The 15,908-nt window shown below is 43.9% G+C and overlaps 1 protein-coding gene across 2 annotated transcripts in view; it reads right to left on the minus strand.

The window, feature by feature from the left end:
• ASPG (asparaginase) overlaps positions 1-10,197 on the minus strand; it is a 41,910-nt gene extending 31,713 nt beyond the window's left edge. The window contains exons 1-3 of one of the 2 annotated variants that reach the window (XM_072337841.1): positions 10,006-10,197; positions 4,955-5,084; positions 1,956-2,067 (exon numbers count right to left, since the gene is read on the minus strand). In XM_072337841.1, coding sequence (XP_072193942.1) covers positions 1,956-2,067; positions 4,955-5,040 — 198 coding nt within the window. In that variant the 5' untranslated portion in view covers positions 5,041-5,084; positions 10,006-10,197. Of the gene's footprint in view, positions 1-1,955; positions 2,068-4,954; positions 5,085-9,563; positions 9,795-10,005 lie in introns of those variants that run through there. The other variant, XM_072337839.1, reaches the window with a different exon arrangement.
• Between the last annotated feature and the right edge of the window lie 5,711 nt (positions 10,198-15,908).

Genomic DNA, 15,908 nt, shown 5'->3' on the forward strand with positions numbered 1-15,908 from the left:
GAGAGTCCAGCAGGGAGGCCATAAAGGTGACTTGGGCCTGAAGCACTTGCCTTGTGGGAGCAGGCTGAGAGAACTGGGGCTGTTCAGCCTGGAAGAGAGAAGGCTCAGAGGGGACCTTATCAGTGCTCATAAATAATGGATGGCAGTCACATGGATGGCTGCCCAGAGAGGTGGTGGAGTCTCCTTCTCTGGAGATACTCAATATCCACCCGGATGCTTTCCTGCCCAACCTAATGCAGGGAACTCCTTTAGCAGAGGGTTGGACTGGATGATCTCCAGAGGTCCTTCCAGCCCCAACCATTCTGTGATGCAATCTACGTACAATTCTACACAGGAAGCTTTTAATGCAAAGCCACAAATTACTCTTTGTCCTGATGGAATAAAACCATCAGCTGGTTTTCAGAGGAAAAGAGGAATTGGTTCCTCTGCTTTAAGAATGATGCACATAGTCAGCGTTTCAGTCAGAGAAACTGATGTCTGTAATGTGATTTGGTTTACATGGGCATGATTATATAGCACTCTGAGCCAATACAAAAAGTGCCAGTGGGAATTTCCTTTGAGGTAGATTTCTTATGTTACATTGGGCACACACGTTTGGCATCTCCTGATAACATGGTCAGCTCCCAATCCACCCACACATTTTGACTTGTCCTTCACTATTTCTTCACCAATACTCATCCCTGCATGTTGCCATGAATGATAGTTTCAGTGGAGATCTGTTTAATTCTCACTGGTTAGCCCACAGAACAACCACCAACGCTGCGAGATTTTTCTGTAGGCCAGAAATTGGGATGCATAAAGTGTGCTGCTGTGTTCATCAATGCTGAAACAACACAAGTGAATTCCAAGGGCTAAAATCACAGAAACAGCCAAAGGTAAAGTGGAAAGAAAGGTAAATTCTCCTCTGTTCAACATGGCATTGCCTTCTTTAAGATACCCTACTCCCAGCCCTGGGCTTTTCCCAGCTGCATCCCTGTTTCATACCCTTTTTGTCTCTTCTGCAACCTGTCAAGATGCATTCCATAGGAGAAGCATCTTCCTTACTTTGATGGTTTCAGGATTAGAGGACCTAAAGGTCAAAGACCATTACATAATCTTCAGTAGCATTCCCAGCATTGTTATACCCTTAGTGAAAACTGGTACAGCTTGGAGGAAGACAACTTACAACACAAAGACTTACACCACCACAGAGTGAGGAGTGGAGAAGCAGAGTCTTTGCAGGCCCATCATTACTTATTGCTAACAGCTGCATATGAATTCCCGGTGTGAAGTATTTTACATGTTTCATATTTCTGCTTTCTTAAAACCATACAGTTAAGAAATGGGAACAGAAGCAGAGAAATGCTCTTAAACTAGAGAAGGATGTAACAAGTTTATCTATATGTACAAAAATATTTAGGGCTCTGATCATTTCCCAGCATGTGGAAGCCAACCTTGGTAATGCTTTTTCTCCTGGTTGCAAAACCAAAGCTAGTCAAGACTGTGTGTGTCTGAGTAAGAAAGGCACACAAAAACATTTCCTACACTGATAGCTAACCATTAATTTAGCAGATTAGAACGTACAAATGCTGTGTATCTGTACAACCTCCTGCTAAGTTACCTGCACCTAAGGATTTACCTGATACTTTTCAACGGTGAATCTAAGCCAACATGTTATAGCATATTAATCTACGTACTACATATCTTCTCCCATCACAGATGCAATTTTTCCTTTCATTTTATTATACAGAACTATGGCTTGTCACTGGAAGAGCTACGCAACAAAAGAGTCTGCAGCCTTTTCAAAATGCAAGCTTGTTGTTCTACAGTTAACCATGAAACATGGATGACATTAAAACTTTAAACAAACAAATCTAATTATAGCACTCCCACATCGTTATACCTTGCTAAGTATACCAAACACAGTGCTATTTTTGCTTTAGCAACAAATGAAGTTTTATCCCACACCACAGTACCTCGAGTTTCTTTGCAATTTTGGCCCAGTCCTCTGGTGTCATGTTTGAAGAATCAAGTAGTGGTGACAGCTCCAGGATTGTGTAGAAAATTCTTGTGTTTTGCTTAGAGACACTAAAAAGAGAGATAACTCAGATAAAATATATATATCATTATTACAGCTAACAGCAGCTCATTGCCTCTTTTTCACTGAAGCAGTAGCTTCCCCCTGTATCTGCAAGCCTATAGCCAAAGAAATGAGTCTTAAAATTGAAACATTAAGTTCCAAGTTTAGAAGCTTGTGACTTGATGTGGTTTGCAGCACAAACACTTCAATTTACTAAACTTAGAAATTTGGGAGGCAGGGAGAGGTTGGCAAAAACAAAGGCAGGAAAGAATAACGCAGAGTCACTTTGTTTAAGCTTGGAACTAAGTTCTAACGTAAGTTCACATCTAGCCTTAAGGTTTAAAAAATGCTTTGTAAGCTATTGAGAGGAGTCTGTAAAGCTCCCAAGATACACAGAGGGTCCACAGATGAGTTTCAACAACTGTTTAATGCTTTGATAACTACAAATTCCTTGCAACGAAGGGAGTCTTCAGAGTCTTAGGACTGACCTTTATTTTTATAGCTTTTAGAAAGTTTACTTTCCTTGGTTTCTCTGAACTCAGATTTCAGAAAATATTTCCTTTTTTAGCCAATACCTTCAAGTAAACTGTTGCCAAATGACCCACAGTTTCCTAGTATTAGGCTACCTCCCTAAAGCCTCAGTTCTAGCCTATCAGGCCTGTTAACATCTTGCTGTTAGCATCTCTTCTTTGGATTGGTACCAGACATCTCTCGTGAATGATGTGAACTTTAAACATGAAATAGTGTCTAAGATATTAAAATACTGGCATAGTTGGAAATGGCAGCCACACTGGTAACCAGACAGATAACTTATCAGGACTACTAGCAGGCCAGCTCAGCCCTTTCTACCTCCCCTTCCAAGTAAAGCCATCCAGGAGCACGGTCAACAGCATCGCCTTCAGAGTATTCTCAGTGCTACTCCACTGCCTGAGGATGATGCAAAGTTTTTTTGTAACTGTGATTGATGCTTCTACATTTATTTCCTATGAGCGTAAGACAGTCCAAGGCCATATAGAAGGCCATGATACTCCATAACACATGGATGCGTAAAATGAAAGTTTCTGTAAGAGTGTGCTTAGAGCACTGAGTTCATTGCCTTCCCTCAGCATTTGTAAGTGCTTTTTTGTTCCCCCACTTGCTGTTCTTGCTTATAGCAATATAATATATTCTTATAGCAATATAAAATATTCTATAAAAAAATTCATCACCAAACAAAATCTGAGCAAACACTCCCCATATGAAGCCTGTCTGAGAGTTGCTTACAGTAGAGAAAGCATTTAATCAACGCGGGGTTATCGTTCAAAAACAACCGACTTACTGTAACTAAGATATCGTATGAGAAATTGCTTTGCTGGGCATGACATTTATCTGTGCTGCCTAAGAGCAACTTCAGAAGTCAGTGGAAAAATTGTGAGAAGAGCTTCTCAAGGAAGTGCTGCTTAAATAACACACAGCATACCTAAAACAAGACCAGCCGAGTCCACTGCTTTCGACTCCTCTCTCCAAGAAAGATGATGATGGTATCTTTGCTCATTACGTAACAGTTACAACACAGTTACACAAAGTTCACAAAATACTCCCATTTTCTTCCTTCAGAAAGCTGCATTATTTCTCAACTGCCTCGTTAAAATATCACTCAGCTGGCACAGAGGAGAAAGTGGCAGATTGCCACGACTGACCTCCACAAATGGCACTCAGCAGTGCCAGAAAAAAGAGGACAGGACTGGTTTTTTAAGCTTCAGTTCTTGATCTCAATGACTGTTTCAAGGTTTTCTGCTCTTTGTGGAAAACGTATACCAAAAGAAGTATATTTTGGAGTCCAGTTTGCATATCAGTGCAGAAACGTTACATTTTAAATCCCCTAAAGTACTTAAAAGTTATTCAGTTATAGCAGCATTGTTACAAATCTCAAATTTTCTTGATATAGCCATTGGATTGAACATCAATTGTATATTCACATCCATATTAATCTGCTGGGAGTTCATTACTTTCCCTTCATTCATCTTCCTGCTGTCTGCCTTCTAAGAAGTTACTTTTAACACCAAGGCATTGGTACAAAACAGAAAGAAATCAATAAACCTTACAATTTGTTTTCATGCTCTGATTTTCTCCGCAAAGTTTAAGGAATATCCATTTGCACTCATAACAAAACAGCAACGGTCCCATTTGTTCTTGAGTGATTGTAAAATCATCCTTTGTGCCAAGTTAACATGTTTACAGGGGCAGTCATTCATCACAGCTGTGGAATATCTCAAATTAGCATACTGCCCTCTCAGTGAAACCTAAAAGCTTACTAATCATTGCTCAAGAGTTAAGAAGCAACGCAGATTAATTATAAGCCCATCAGCTATTATCATAATGCTGCATAAATTTGGGAAAGACAATCAGCTTTTGGGTTTTTAAAGAACAAAACAAACATAAAGCCTGTAGAATTAAAGCATGAGGCCTATGCGTGGATGCATTAATTAGATGCTACTTTATCGGGCACACAGAAGATAATTCACACATTGCTGTATTTGCAGCTTTCCTAGTTACTTGGGAATATTTGTACACTTGCATAGTAGCCCATTAATATCAAAATAAACTGCCCACAGTGTCTGCTTGTTGACGAATTCATAAGTAATTTCTCAAGCAGTTTTATGACACTTCACGCTTTGCACAGTACAAGCATGCTAGCCTTTTTCCTTTTAGAATCATGGAATCACAGAATAATTAAGGTTGGAAGAGTCCAACTAAGATCGTCTAAATCCAGCCATGAGCCCATCCCCACCGTGCCCACTTTTAAGTCAATATAAACATTTTTGCTGATTTCATAACAGAATCCCCAAGTTAATTATTGGCAGATACAAGCGTTTTAAAGTCTACCCAATTCCCTCTCCCCTTGGAAGTACTTACGGGAGCACCAATGTGTTCTCTGGAAATTCATGGCGGTTATACAGTTTTGTTTCCTGGGCATATGCATCATCATGCAGCATTGGCATCTTCTTCAAGCTGCTTACTAACTTATTGGCCTCGGGAGCAAGTCCTGAAAAATAAAGACTAAATGAAGTAAACGAAGGATGGAAGGGAACGACTAGCACCAAAAGGGGGGAAGAAATCAGTTTACACAGCTTGTGGCCTGTCCCTCCACATGAAACATTAGCAGTCTACTGCCAGTTCAGAATGTGAAAGCAACGGAATTAATAAATCTTTGGTGCAGTTATTCTTTTCCAGGTTCTAAATAAATAGATAAATCCTTTATTTGGCAGAAATAAGGTTACAAATCCCCTGCCTATCAAGCATTTGTGTTTTACCTAGTTAAACTGTTGTCTGTGTGCAAATACTGATAGCAAAAGGCTACCGTTCTCTTCAACATTTGCCATAGCTACCCTCTAGACAGTGGCAGGATATTTACCAAACACTGAGCGTTGTTTTGCACTACAAAGCTGTGATATTTCTGCCTAAGCTCCTTAGCTTACATCCTACAGATGTACTGGCACAGACAGCAAGGTGCTACTATGGTTGTATTGAAAAGCTGTGCGTTAGGTCTCTCTGTCAGTAGCAGCAGCATTTGTACAAAGGGGAAAAACATAAAAGGGAAAGCCTAAACAAATCCCACGTTAGGTACTGAGCATAGACAGATAGGGAAAAAGACCTGTGTTATAAAGACAGAGAAATAGCAGCTTCCCAGATGAGTCCTAAGCACTGAGCTCCTCACCACGATCTGTGGAAGAAGCACTTCGCACCAGCAGGTTGAGGACTGAACACCTTAACTGACACAGCAGAGGTGCATGAGGACTAGATGACCTCAGAGGTATTTTCCAACTGTAACGATTCTGTGAAAGCACAGATGCATCCTAAGCTCTGTTCACCTTCTCCCTGCTCTGGACACCCTCCTCTCTGTGGCAGTGGGCCTGAAGATGGCTGAGGCCTGCACCAGCCCAAGCCCATGCAGAGTGTGCTGGATCTGCATTCTGGGGCCGACCAGGTATTTCAAAGGGAAGCCAGGTGCTGCTCTCTGCTGGATAAAAAGGCACCTTCAACATTTAACGCTACATTTGGTTTGATAGAGCCGGGTTCCACTGTGAACTCAGCCTGCAGCTGCTCTGACAGACGTAGGATGAAGGTGGTCTCCGCATTTGGCTGCTGAAATGAGTTGAGAGGAAGAGGGAGGTTCATTTATGGTCTGAATTTTGTAAAGTGGAACATTACATATTTTATTAACTCACATATCTTTAAGTGACAGCAGCACATTAGGAGCTTCCGGATCAGCAGTACTCCAATTAGATTACAACAATTCCAGTTATAAAATTATATTGCAGCGTTCAAGCAAAGGCACTTCCTTTTGAACTCCAAGATTCTACTGGTACTGCTGTCCAGATCTGTTCAGTGTTAGCTGAACTGCATGCAGCCTGCTTTGCTTGGGGTCTTTTACTTTCCAAGCTGATGGAAAATCCTTAAGAATGGCCTAATCTCTTTCCTGGCTTGCCCTAAATGAAGTACTGGGCCTTTTCATAGCCAGCTTTCTTACAGGACAACAACAGTATCTGAGTGGCTTTGATTGGATTCCTACTGGAACATTTTGTTTTACAAAATATACTTCACATGCTTCCAGCTTTTTGTTCCTTCAGTTATAAACCCTGCTTTTTCCTATGAAAGATGTCCCTACGCTACTCACAAATGGCCATTGCCCTTGGGATATAGAGTCATTCTGGCTCTGAATCTCCACACAGTATCACAGTGGTTTTTTTTTTGTTTTCCCACGTTCACCTTACTCTGAATACTGGCAATGAATCACTACTTCTATTCGCTCTAAGAGCAGGAGAGCTGATGAACAATCATATTCCTAAATCTCTTCCCAATGAACATTCCTCACCTCTGGATAACAAATTTGATGGGATTTTCCTGTGCCTGCTTGACCGTGATCAACTCTTAAGACATTCTGCAGACATACCAAAGATGTCTGGCTCACAACCCACGCAGTCCCCTGCATGCACCCACATTTAGCAGTATTTTCTGCTCCATCGCTTCAAGGAGGCACACAGGGGAACTCAAGCACAGCAGTTTTAAGAACACTTCTACTTTATTATGCATGGGAAATATCTCCTGTGAACCAAACACATTAACCAAGCACTTGCAGCAGCCTTACCCTTGCAAAGAAGAGGCGAGCCACACAACTCATCCAAACCTCTCTCATCAGCTGCTGACCTGTTCCTCTGCAGCTGGATGACCCTATCTCACCTGGATCCAAGGATTTTGTGTTTCGCTCCAGTACTAAAACTAATACAGAAATAGCTACTTATCAGTCTGGTTAACCTATATAGCCTGTGTTGTAGCTGAGAATGGGGAGCTGAAAGACTCCAATTCAGCTGTGTCTCGGGGGCTTAACACCCAAGAACCCACTATAGGAGCTGGGTCCTATTTGGACCACGACAGTCAGTCCTTCGACAGTCTACAACATCTAGAAAAGACAGAAAATTATGTTACCCAGAAAGACTATTCCAAGTAATCCTTCTAAGGGGATTTAGCTCAGCCCTATTTGTGTTTGTTAGGTAAGATTTCTTTTCTCACTTTCTGAGGCAAAAGCTGGGAAATAGAGCAATGCTCGAGGCTGAGGAAAAGACCATCCTGAAATCATCATCCAGGAGGAGCAGGGCACAATCTTGACAAGGGGATCAGTGTTACAATAACCTCACTGTACAGAGCAGCAAGATTATCCTTCTGAACTGATAAGCCAAAAGAGGTGGGAGGAATGAGGTAGGAGGAAGCAGAAGGAAGACACTTAAGACATGCACTGAGATTGCTTATCTGAATGTAAAGGAGGAATGCTGGGAGAGGCTGAAGGTGACTCTGGTTGTCACTTCACTGTATGAACACAAAGAGACCACCCATCCTCTGAAAAAGACTCCCACAGGGCTAAGCTCCAGGGCTGTAGGGAGTTCAAAAAGGTCTGTCTGAGAGACACTGGGATTGTGCACAGATCAACTGCAAAGCACCTACAATGCGATTACCATCAGACCAGGCAGCGATCAACAATCATCCATATGATCAATAACCATCCATACGTGCACAGTGAGCCCAGGGAGTGTGACTGTAACCAGCACTGCACCGAGGCATCTCTACAGAGGCCTGATGTGTTTTGCAGGAAGCAAGCTCCTATCAAACTGTCAGCGTTTACAAATGATACCATCCCTTCTTGTAAGAGGAAAGGCCAGAAAAAGCTTGTCAGCCTAGATGGAAATGAGGTAGGAGCCTTGCTTGCACCCTTCAATTGCTGCTGCAAAAGGTTTTATGCTGCTCAAGGAATACACTGCTGTTTACTTTGCTTGAAACACATCACAGTTTGATCTGTGGTTGTGAACAGGTGCTTTGTAGCTATTGATTAATGACAGAAATGAGCATTTTGTGATGGATTTTGTTGTTGCTGTTTGGTTTTGTTTTACCTTTTAAGCACGCTGCCTTTCCCATCATGCCCTTTCACCAGCTTCAGTCTAAACACTGTGAACTGCCAAAGATTCTTAAAGAGGCACTCCAGCTGCTCTGCTGCTGGATCTGTGCATGAGGAGGAGGAGGAACCCTCACCGGGATGCAGCATTGGATCAGAACTGTCAGCTTCTTTGCATATGCTGTAATGATTGACACGCGTTAGGCAACAGAAATAAAGCACACGAGATCCAAACAAGCGACGGAGTTCACGCATAAAAGAACAGAGACTTTTTTTTTAAGGTGTATGGGAAACTGAGACAGCAGAAATAGGAAATGATGTTAGCAGCAAAGCAAACAGAGGAAAGTGACCACGTGTCACTCGAAACACGGATTCCTCTTGCAGGCTCATTGTGCAGGTTAAACACAGTGACGAAGCACGACGCTGTGAAGTATGTGCCCTACAGTAACAAGGAGCAGCAACTGCCTAAGAAGGAAGGAAACAAACCTAGTGTAGAAAGCTTGGAGGCAAAGCCCCAAGTGCCTGAAACCTACAAATGCAAACCCGAGATGTTATTTCAGCCGTGAGACTCTTCAGCAGGTAACAGGAGCACCCTAGTTCTATAGCTAGAAGCTTATACACTTGAGCCACCCTGGGATGCTCTGCTGCCTACCAAGTAAAGCAAGAAGGGAACTTAATTCATCCCAACCAAACTGCTCCCATTCTGTCCACACCCCCAACCCGACATCACTCTACATGATATGGAGCCCAGGATGATTCTATTGGGGCTAAGAATATCGCAGCGTGAGCGATAGAACGAAGCTGGTTTCATTTTCAGCGCGCGAGCGTGCCGAGAAAGGGCTGGCGCTCCAGGAAACACGTTGTTCTGCCCTGCCGTCCGCAGCCCAGGGGCCGCTGCTCAGAAGGATGCGCTCCTACGGGTGCAGGATTTGAGGAGGAAGGACCCCGTTCTGGTGCCTCTCGCCCGCTAAAAGCCCGTTTTTCAGCTGGCGCAGGGAGCGGCCTCCTTCCCCCCCGCCCGCAGAACGCCGCACCCCGCAGCTGCAGCCCGGCTCGCCCCGCTCCCCCGTGGCCCCTCACCCTTGTCGTCCTGCACCATGCCGATGGTGCCGCCCGTGTTGATGACCAGCACCCGCGCCTCGCTGACGGCCTTATAGCCGGGCAGACCCTCGCGGTGCGTGCCGGACAGGGCTCTGCCCAGCGAACCCGGCTTCACCGCCGCCTCCATCCCGACCGAGGATCCGCTACCTCCGGCGAAAACGGGACTTAAGAGGACGGCTCGGGGACCGCCCCCGTCCCGCCCCCGCCTGCCGGGCAGGCAGCGAGGTGAGGCCCCGAGGGGCGGGGAGAGCGGAACCGCCCCCGGAGAGCGCCTGGCCGCGGGGGGCCTGGGAGGCGGGGTCCGGCCCGTTTGGTGCCACTGGAGGGAGGAGCGCGGGCAGCGGTGCGGGATGTGGCGGGGGGAGGGCTGGATCTTCCCCCTGTTGGTCCGGAAACCGAGGATGGGAAACCCTGTGCTTACCTGGCTCGTTCCCAGTGTCCGCTTACTCCCTCCTTTCCTGCTTCCTTTGCGGACCCATCGCTTCCATCCAGGTTTTCTCGCAAGAAAGAAAAGATCCACCTTCAGGCAGCGCATTAAGCCGCAGGACAAACAGGAGACCTGCGACAGCACAGCGGTCAGGGCTGAGGTGGAACGGTCGCCCTGTAGTGAGATAAGCGCAGGGGAACAAGCAGCACTGCAGAAGGATGAGAAGCCAGATGGATCTCTCAGTTAAATCGAGCGTCCATCTGCACTTCTCTCCCCACAGTCAAACTTCATCTGAGCTCGTGTCCCTTTTTAAGGCCGTTCTCCCTAAGGGACTGCTACCTCCTGCCAACCCGTGAACACACGGTTCTCCCAGCAGTTACAGCTCCTGCTGCTCAGCCCCCATCCCCAAAGTACTGGGGGAAAACCAGGCTCATGGTCAGTAAAGATGCTTGGTGTGACAGTGCTGCCCTTCCTTGTTCCCCAGCTCCATCCTTCACCCCAGCCTACCACAGGAAGGCAATGACAGGGTCAGCACTGATAACACGTTTGCTAAAACAGATGAAGAGCCACCAATCTGTCTCCAACTGGACGGCTGAAAGCAGTGATAGCAGACACCTGGTTCAACAGCTGAGGGCCAATTGAGCATGCACCTTAAACTCGGAGTCCATCACCTTACCCCACCAATAGTGAGCAGCCCAAGAGTTGGTCCCCTTGAGCTTTCCTGCATGGTCATGGCTGCACAATGGGATCCCCCCTCAACTATGGGCACCTTTTGAGGTTACATCTGCACAGAGATCTCCGACACCCTGAGGTCAAGGCACCTTGATAACAGATTCTCAGTAAGTGACTGATATTTGTTTAAGGTTTTGTTGGCTTTTCTAGTATTATATCTTTGTGTGCATATCATCCCTTAGACACAAATGGCAGAACAAGTCTGAGAACAGGAGCAGATCCAGCCACACCTGGACTCCTCACCTCCATGGTTTAAGGGATTTAGAAAATAATGGGGTCCACTCTAACGCACCTGATTCAGTGGAACGGTCTCTTCTATGCGTGTGTTAAGCCCTACCTGATATTGAGTAAATAATTGGGTGTATCCAGCAACCAGGTAGGTCAAATCTGGTTCAGTTACAGTTAAATCACTACATTAGAGCAGAGCAACATATATCAAAAGAGCAATCTATCAGATTGACATTTCCACCTTACAGCAGTGGGTGGAGAAGGAGCTTAGTGCTCTTTGAGTTACTTCTGTTGTTTAAAGTTGTCTTAATATGAAATGATTCACCAAAAATGCAATTGTAGTAGTGCACTGTTAGATCAGAGGCAAGTATAGGCACAACACCATGGTTGTGCTGCAGCTAGAATAAAACAAACGTATCTGGTGTGTATCTCTGCTGGAGTCCCTTTAAAAAGCTGTCCATGGCATCCATGAAATCTTTTGGATTGCTTGTCCCTCACCCTCACTGTCCTCCCCACAGCTGTTGGGGTTGTTGAATTCCCTAAGAGAGCAAGGTCTGTGATGAAGACAACTCACTTGGTGAAGGCAGCTTCACCCCCTCCTGCCCTTGAGTGGCCTTTAGTGCCTACTCCTACTACTCATGGTAATATCACCTAACAGTCAGTAATACTGATCAGAAAGCTGTCCAAAAGCCTTGAGATGGATCCTTGCCGTGCAAGTCAGCCCTTCACACAGAACAAAGAGCAAGACATAGCCCTCATTTCCTTTCACACCATAAAAAGCCTGTATCTATACACTGCATTATATTTTATATATATATATATATATATATATATATGTAAAATTACAACTGTACACTGTTAGCTGCATGCACCTGATAATCACTTTTTATTTTGTACTGCACTATTAAGGATGATATTCATGGATCTAAAGTAACTTGAAAACTAGCAAAAGAATGATTCACTGCATAAATGGATGGATGGGTACCAGCTCCATAGAAACAATCTAAAGAATATACAGGAATAACACCTCAGCTTAAATAAAAGGTGTTGACAATAGAAAAACAATTATGGAGCACAAAGAGGTGCAACAGATACATTTCCTTGAAGTGACAGAACATTATCTCACGGGGAAGCAATACAACATTTAAGCCACCCAGTCCAAGACGGGTTTATTCCAACACTTCCAATTGCTCAACAAAAGGCCCAGATGGTCTTAAGAGTGTAAACCTGGAGGAATCAAAAAGTCTCCCTGGAAACTTAATTGGCAAGACATTTCAAATGAAGTTCTTGTAAGCAGAGAAGAATGGTGGCCTTGAACGACTTAACAGACGTGAGATCCAAAGTTGTGAGGAGCGTGAAACAGGGAGTTCTGGACTCAGGAAAGCAAAGTAGTGTTTGATATTGCATAGCTAATAGCATCCAATACACCAGGAGGAGTAGAGCGACACTGAATAGTTGGAAGGAATTCCTGCCATCCCAGCTGGTTTGCTCCAGCAACCAGGTGCCAGCCCTGAAGTCTGTCCACATGACATTTAGCTCTGAGGTCGGGAAAAGAAATAAATGAAAAACAACAGCCCGGTGACACAACATCCTGCTTGCTAGAATTGTCACATTTGTCCTGAACGTTGTGAATCAAACAGGATTAGGAAGCCTGCCCAGTGAGTCTAAGTAGGAGCTGAGGAAAAATACAACAAACACACACCAAAAAGCTTCAAACTGTGAACAGACAGCAAAGAGCACTGCTGCAAGGTAGCGCTTAACAGGCTTTCAGGGCTGTTTCCTTTCTAAAATATAATTCTCAGCAAAGACTTCTCACATACTTCAGTTCTTCCTGATTAGCGGCAGTACGATGATTCACTGCACAAACCATGCAGGTTTTACCTATGTGCCCTATTTCAAACTCTACAGAGAAAATGTTCATTACAGTTCTCTCAGGAAGATAATGTAAAATACCTGCTGCTCAAATCATCTTTATTGTATTGCCTTACAGTAAAAACACTTGTAATATGTGAGAACTACCTATTGCTAAAACACCTATACAAGCACATGTTATAATGCCCTGTGAAGAACATCAGTGTTATCACCATTCTAAGCTGAAGAAACTGAGGAACATAGCTTGGTAAGTACTGAGTAAGTACTGGGTAAGTACTCTGGAGTTAAGCTCCCAGCATTCAGATTGGGCAGGCAGCCCTTCACCCAACAACTCTATTCATAGGGCAATACATACCAAGTCGGAAAAAAAAGCATTATTTTTGGATATGAAACTAAATCCAAATTTCCTTTCATTTGAGATTTAGTGATTTCTTTTCCTTAACGATAGCTTTCTGCTATGTCAGATTATTATAATGTGACTCAGCCAAAAAGGTTTTGTTTTTTTTTGTCAGAGAATCTTTTAAACTGGCTGCAGAACCCACACGCCTTATTGGAAACTACCGCACCTGCAGTGGGTAACACCAGGCCTCACCACCTCATTCCTGTTTATACAAACGGGAGTGACCTGGGACAAGCTGAAACTGGAACCCATATCCTGTGAATTAGTTCTTTGTACTGCAGTCTTGTAAAGGAAAAAACAAACAAACCCTCGTTCTCCTTTTTACAGTTTAACTGGACTGCATTCCTCAGTGGAGCAGCTCCGTATTAGCCTGACATAAACTGCTGCACTTGGCCGTGAGGCTTCTCATCTCTAACCACAGGGTATTCTACAGATGCAGTAGCAATATGAAGATCACACAGCCTTCATCAATGAAAGAAGCATTCAAGCATGTTTTGTACCATTCACTACATATGAAACAGCATTTAATGTAAGATTATATTCTGGATACACAAACAAGGCAAAAAAAAAAAAAGTAATTCCTCAGCAGATCTAGGATCCAGCCTTTAGTTTAGACATATGAAATACATCTTTCAAACAATTATTGCCTTCTTGTACTCCTACTACATATAAACAAGACAACACTAGCTGCTCCCATTTACATAACAACAAAGGCAAAATGGCAGTCAGCTGAAGTCTGGGAAGAAAGATACCGATTCTTGGACCAGCTGAGCAACCAAGGCTGTAAACATGACTGCAATCATCTCTATGGCTGACAGCTCTTCAGGAGGAACTTGGTGATCTCTTTGATTGTTCAGCAATCACTGGATTGAAACAGTGTGTGATATATACAGATTGCTCTGGAAAAGTCTTCATCTCCACGCACGGGGCTGTGAACAACCTGTCCAGAGGGAGGTGTCCCTGCCTATAGCACAGGAGTTGGAACTAGATGATCTTAATGGTCCTTTCCAACCCAAACCATTCTATGATTCTGTTAACTCATTTTTGGACCACAGACAAGATGATTCTCTTCCCCGTGAGCTAAGAACACAGGAGGGCTTGGACCTTATGTAAATCTTGTTTGTGACTGGTTGACTCGCTATGCTATAAATATCCCCTTTTCCCCTTTCATTGGTACTCTCATCCCTCCTCAGCCATGAGCCCTGCAACCACATCAGTTAAAGAGGACATATAGAAGCCTGAAGCATACAGGTCAATCTGATGATCCTCATTCCTCAACAAGAAAGAACTGGTCACGCAATGGAAGATGGGTTCTGTATGGCTGCAATGACCACCAATGATGCAAACCATAACCATCAGCCACGGCCAGTCTAGAGCAGCACTCAAATGACTCAGTAAGATGTTTCTCGGTTTGTAACATATCTTAGAACTCAACAGCATCATCTAGCAATAGGCTGCACGTGCTGGCAAGGCTGTATACAGACGTAACATACATGGTTTGACTCAAGGACTAAAATACAACTAGAACAAAACAAACAAGATGCACGAGTTCCATGTGAAATGAGTCAGAGGCCTCGTGATAACAGAACCCCAGAGGCTGCCGGCAGGATAAACTACTGACTTTTCTTTTTTCCTAAAAGGCTTTAGAAGAACAGAGTAATAGTAAAAATCGTTCAGGTAGACAACCAGTAAGTGCCAGAGTGAGTTCTTAAGGCACGTGTACGTGATCAGCCCACTGAGGATGTAGAGTGTGCTGTAACTGATAGACCGCAGCTTGTACCTTAACAACTAGCTGGGATCTAGGGTTTTCTGTGAACGCCTTCTCTTGAGCACACTGGCCATCTTTCCTTACAGACCAAATAAGACTAAGCTTTGATGGCAATGTGCTTTTCAGTTCTGATCCTTTCTACATGGTAAGGTAGATGGGAAAAAACATTGCACCTATTACACCTTGAAATGGTGCTGTTAGTTATTTCCAAAATCAGTGCAACCCATCAAGCCTATGTTAATGCTTATATCTTGCCTCAAACTGCAGTTCTAACATGCATCCCAATTTGCAGGGCTTTTTTTCTGTCGTCTGTAGTGTGTTGTTTCTCTCTGATCTGCTTTAAGGAGCGTGGCAAATGCACACAGCCCGCAGCATGGCTTCTGTTTTAAAGATACACAGGGCAATGCAGCCCAAAGGACAGACTGCCTTGTTTACAGCAGCCTCAAGGACCAGAGCTACAGTTCTAAATTGATCTTCATTTAAGTGAATGCTATTTCTTCACCAATAAAACGAAATTACAAGAACTGAAAAGGCCTGAAGAATCTCACTACTGGCTGTGCATGACTGTGTTTCTTACCCCTCCAGGTCCGTGCTGTCTGTCTCTCCATGGCAATTCTTTTCCCTGAGAAAAACCATCTCCGTGGCTGTATGAACAGCTGACAAAAGGGAAGGTGAGCAATTCTCTGGGAGCTGTGTGAAAATTATGATGTCCAGATTTGTTGCTTATTTTTAATAATTATATAATTTTCACTTAGAAGTGTTCCTACACTGTAAAAACTCTCTTCACTGAAGGCATTACATCACACAAGTGGAAGTTCAGAGGGCAACTATAAGCACACAAATACCGTCAGCAGATGGCAGCACATGCACACAAACTCAGCACGACAGCAAGGCACA

This window comes from Excalfactoria chinensis, chromosome 5 (assembly GCF_039878825.1).
Source record: "Excalfactoria chinensis isolate bCotChi1 chromosome 5, bCotChi1.hap2, whole genome shotgun sequence".
In the NCBI taxonomy this organism is placed as follows: Eukaryota; Metazoa; Chordata; class Aves; order Galliformes; family Phasianidae; genus Excalfactoria; species Excalfactoria chinensis.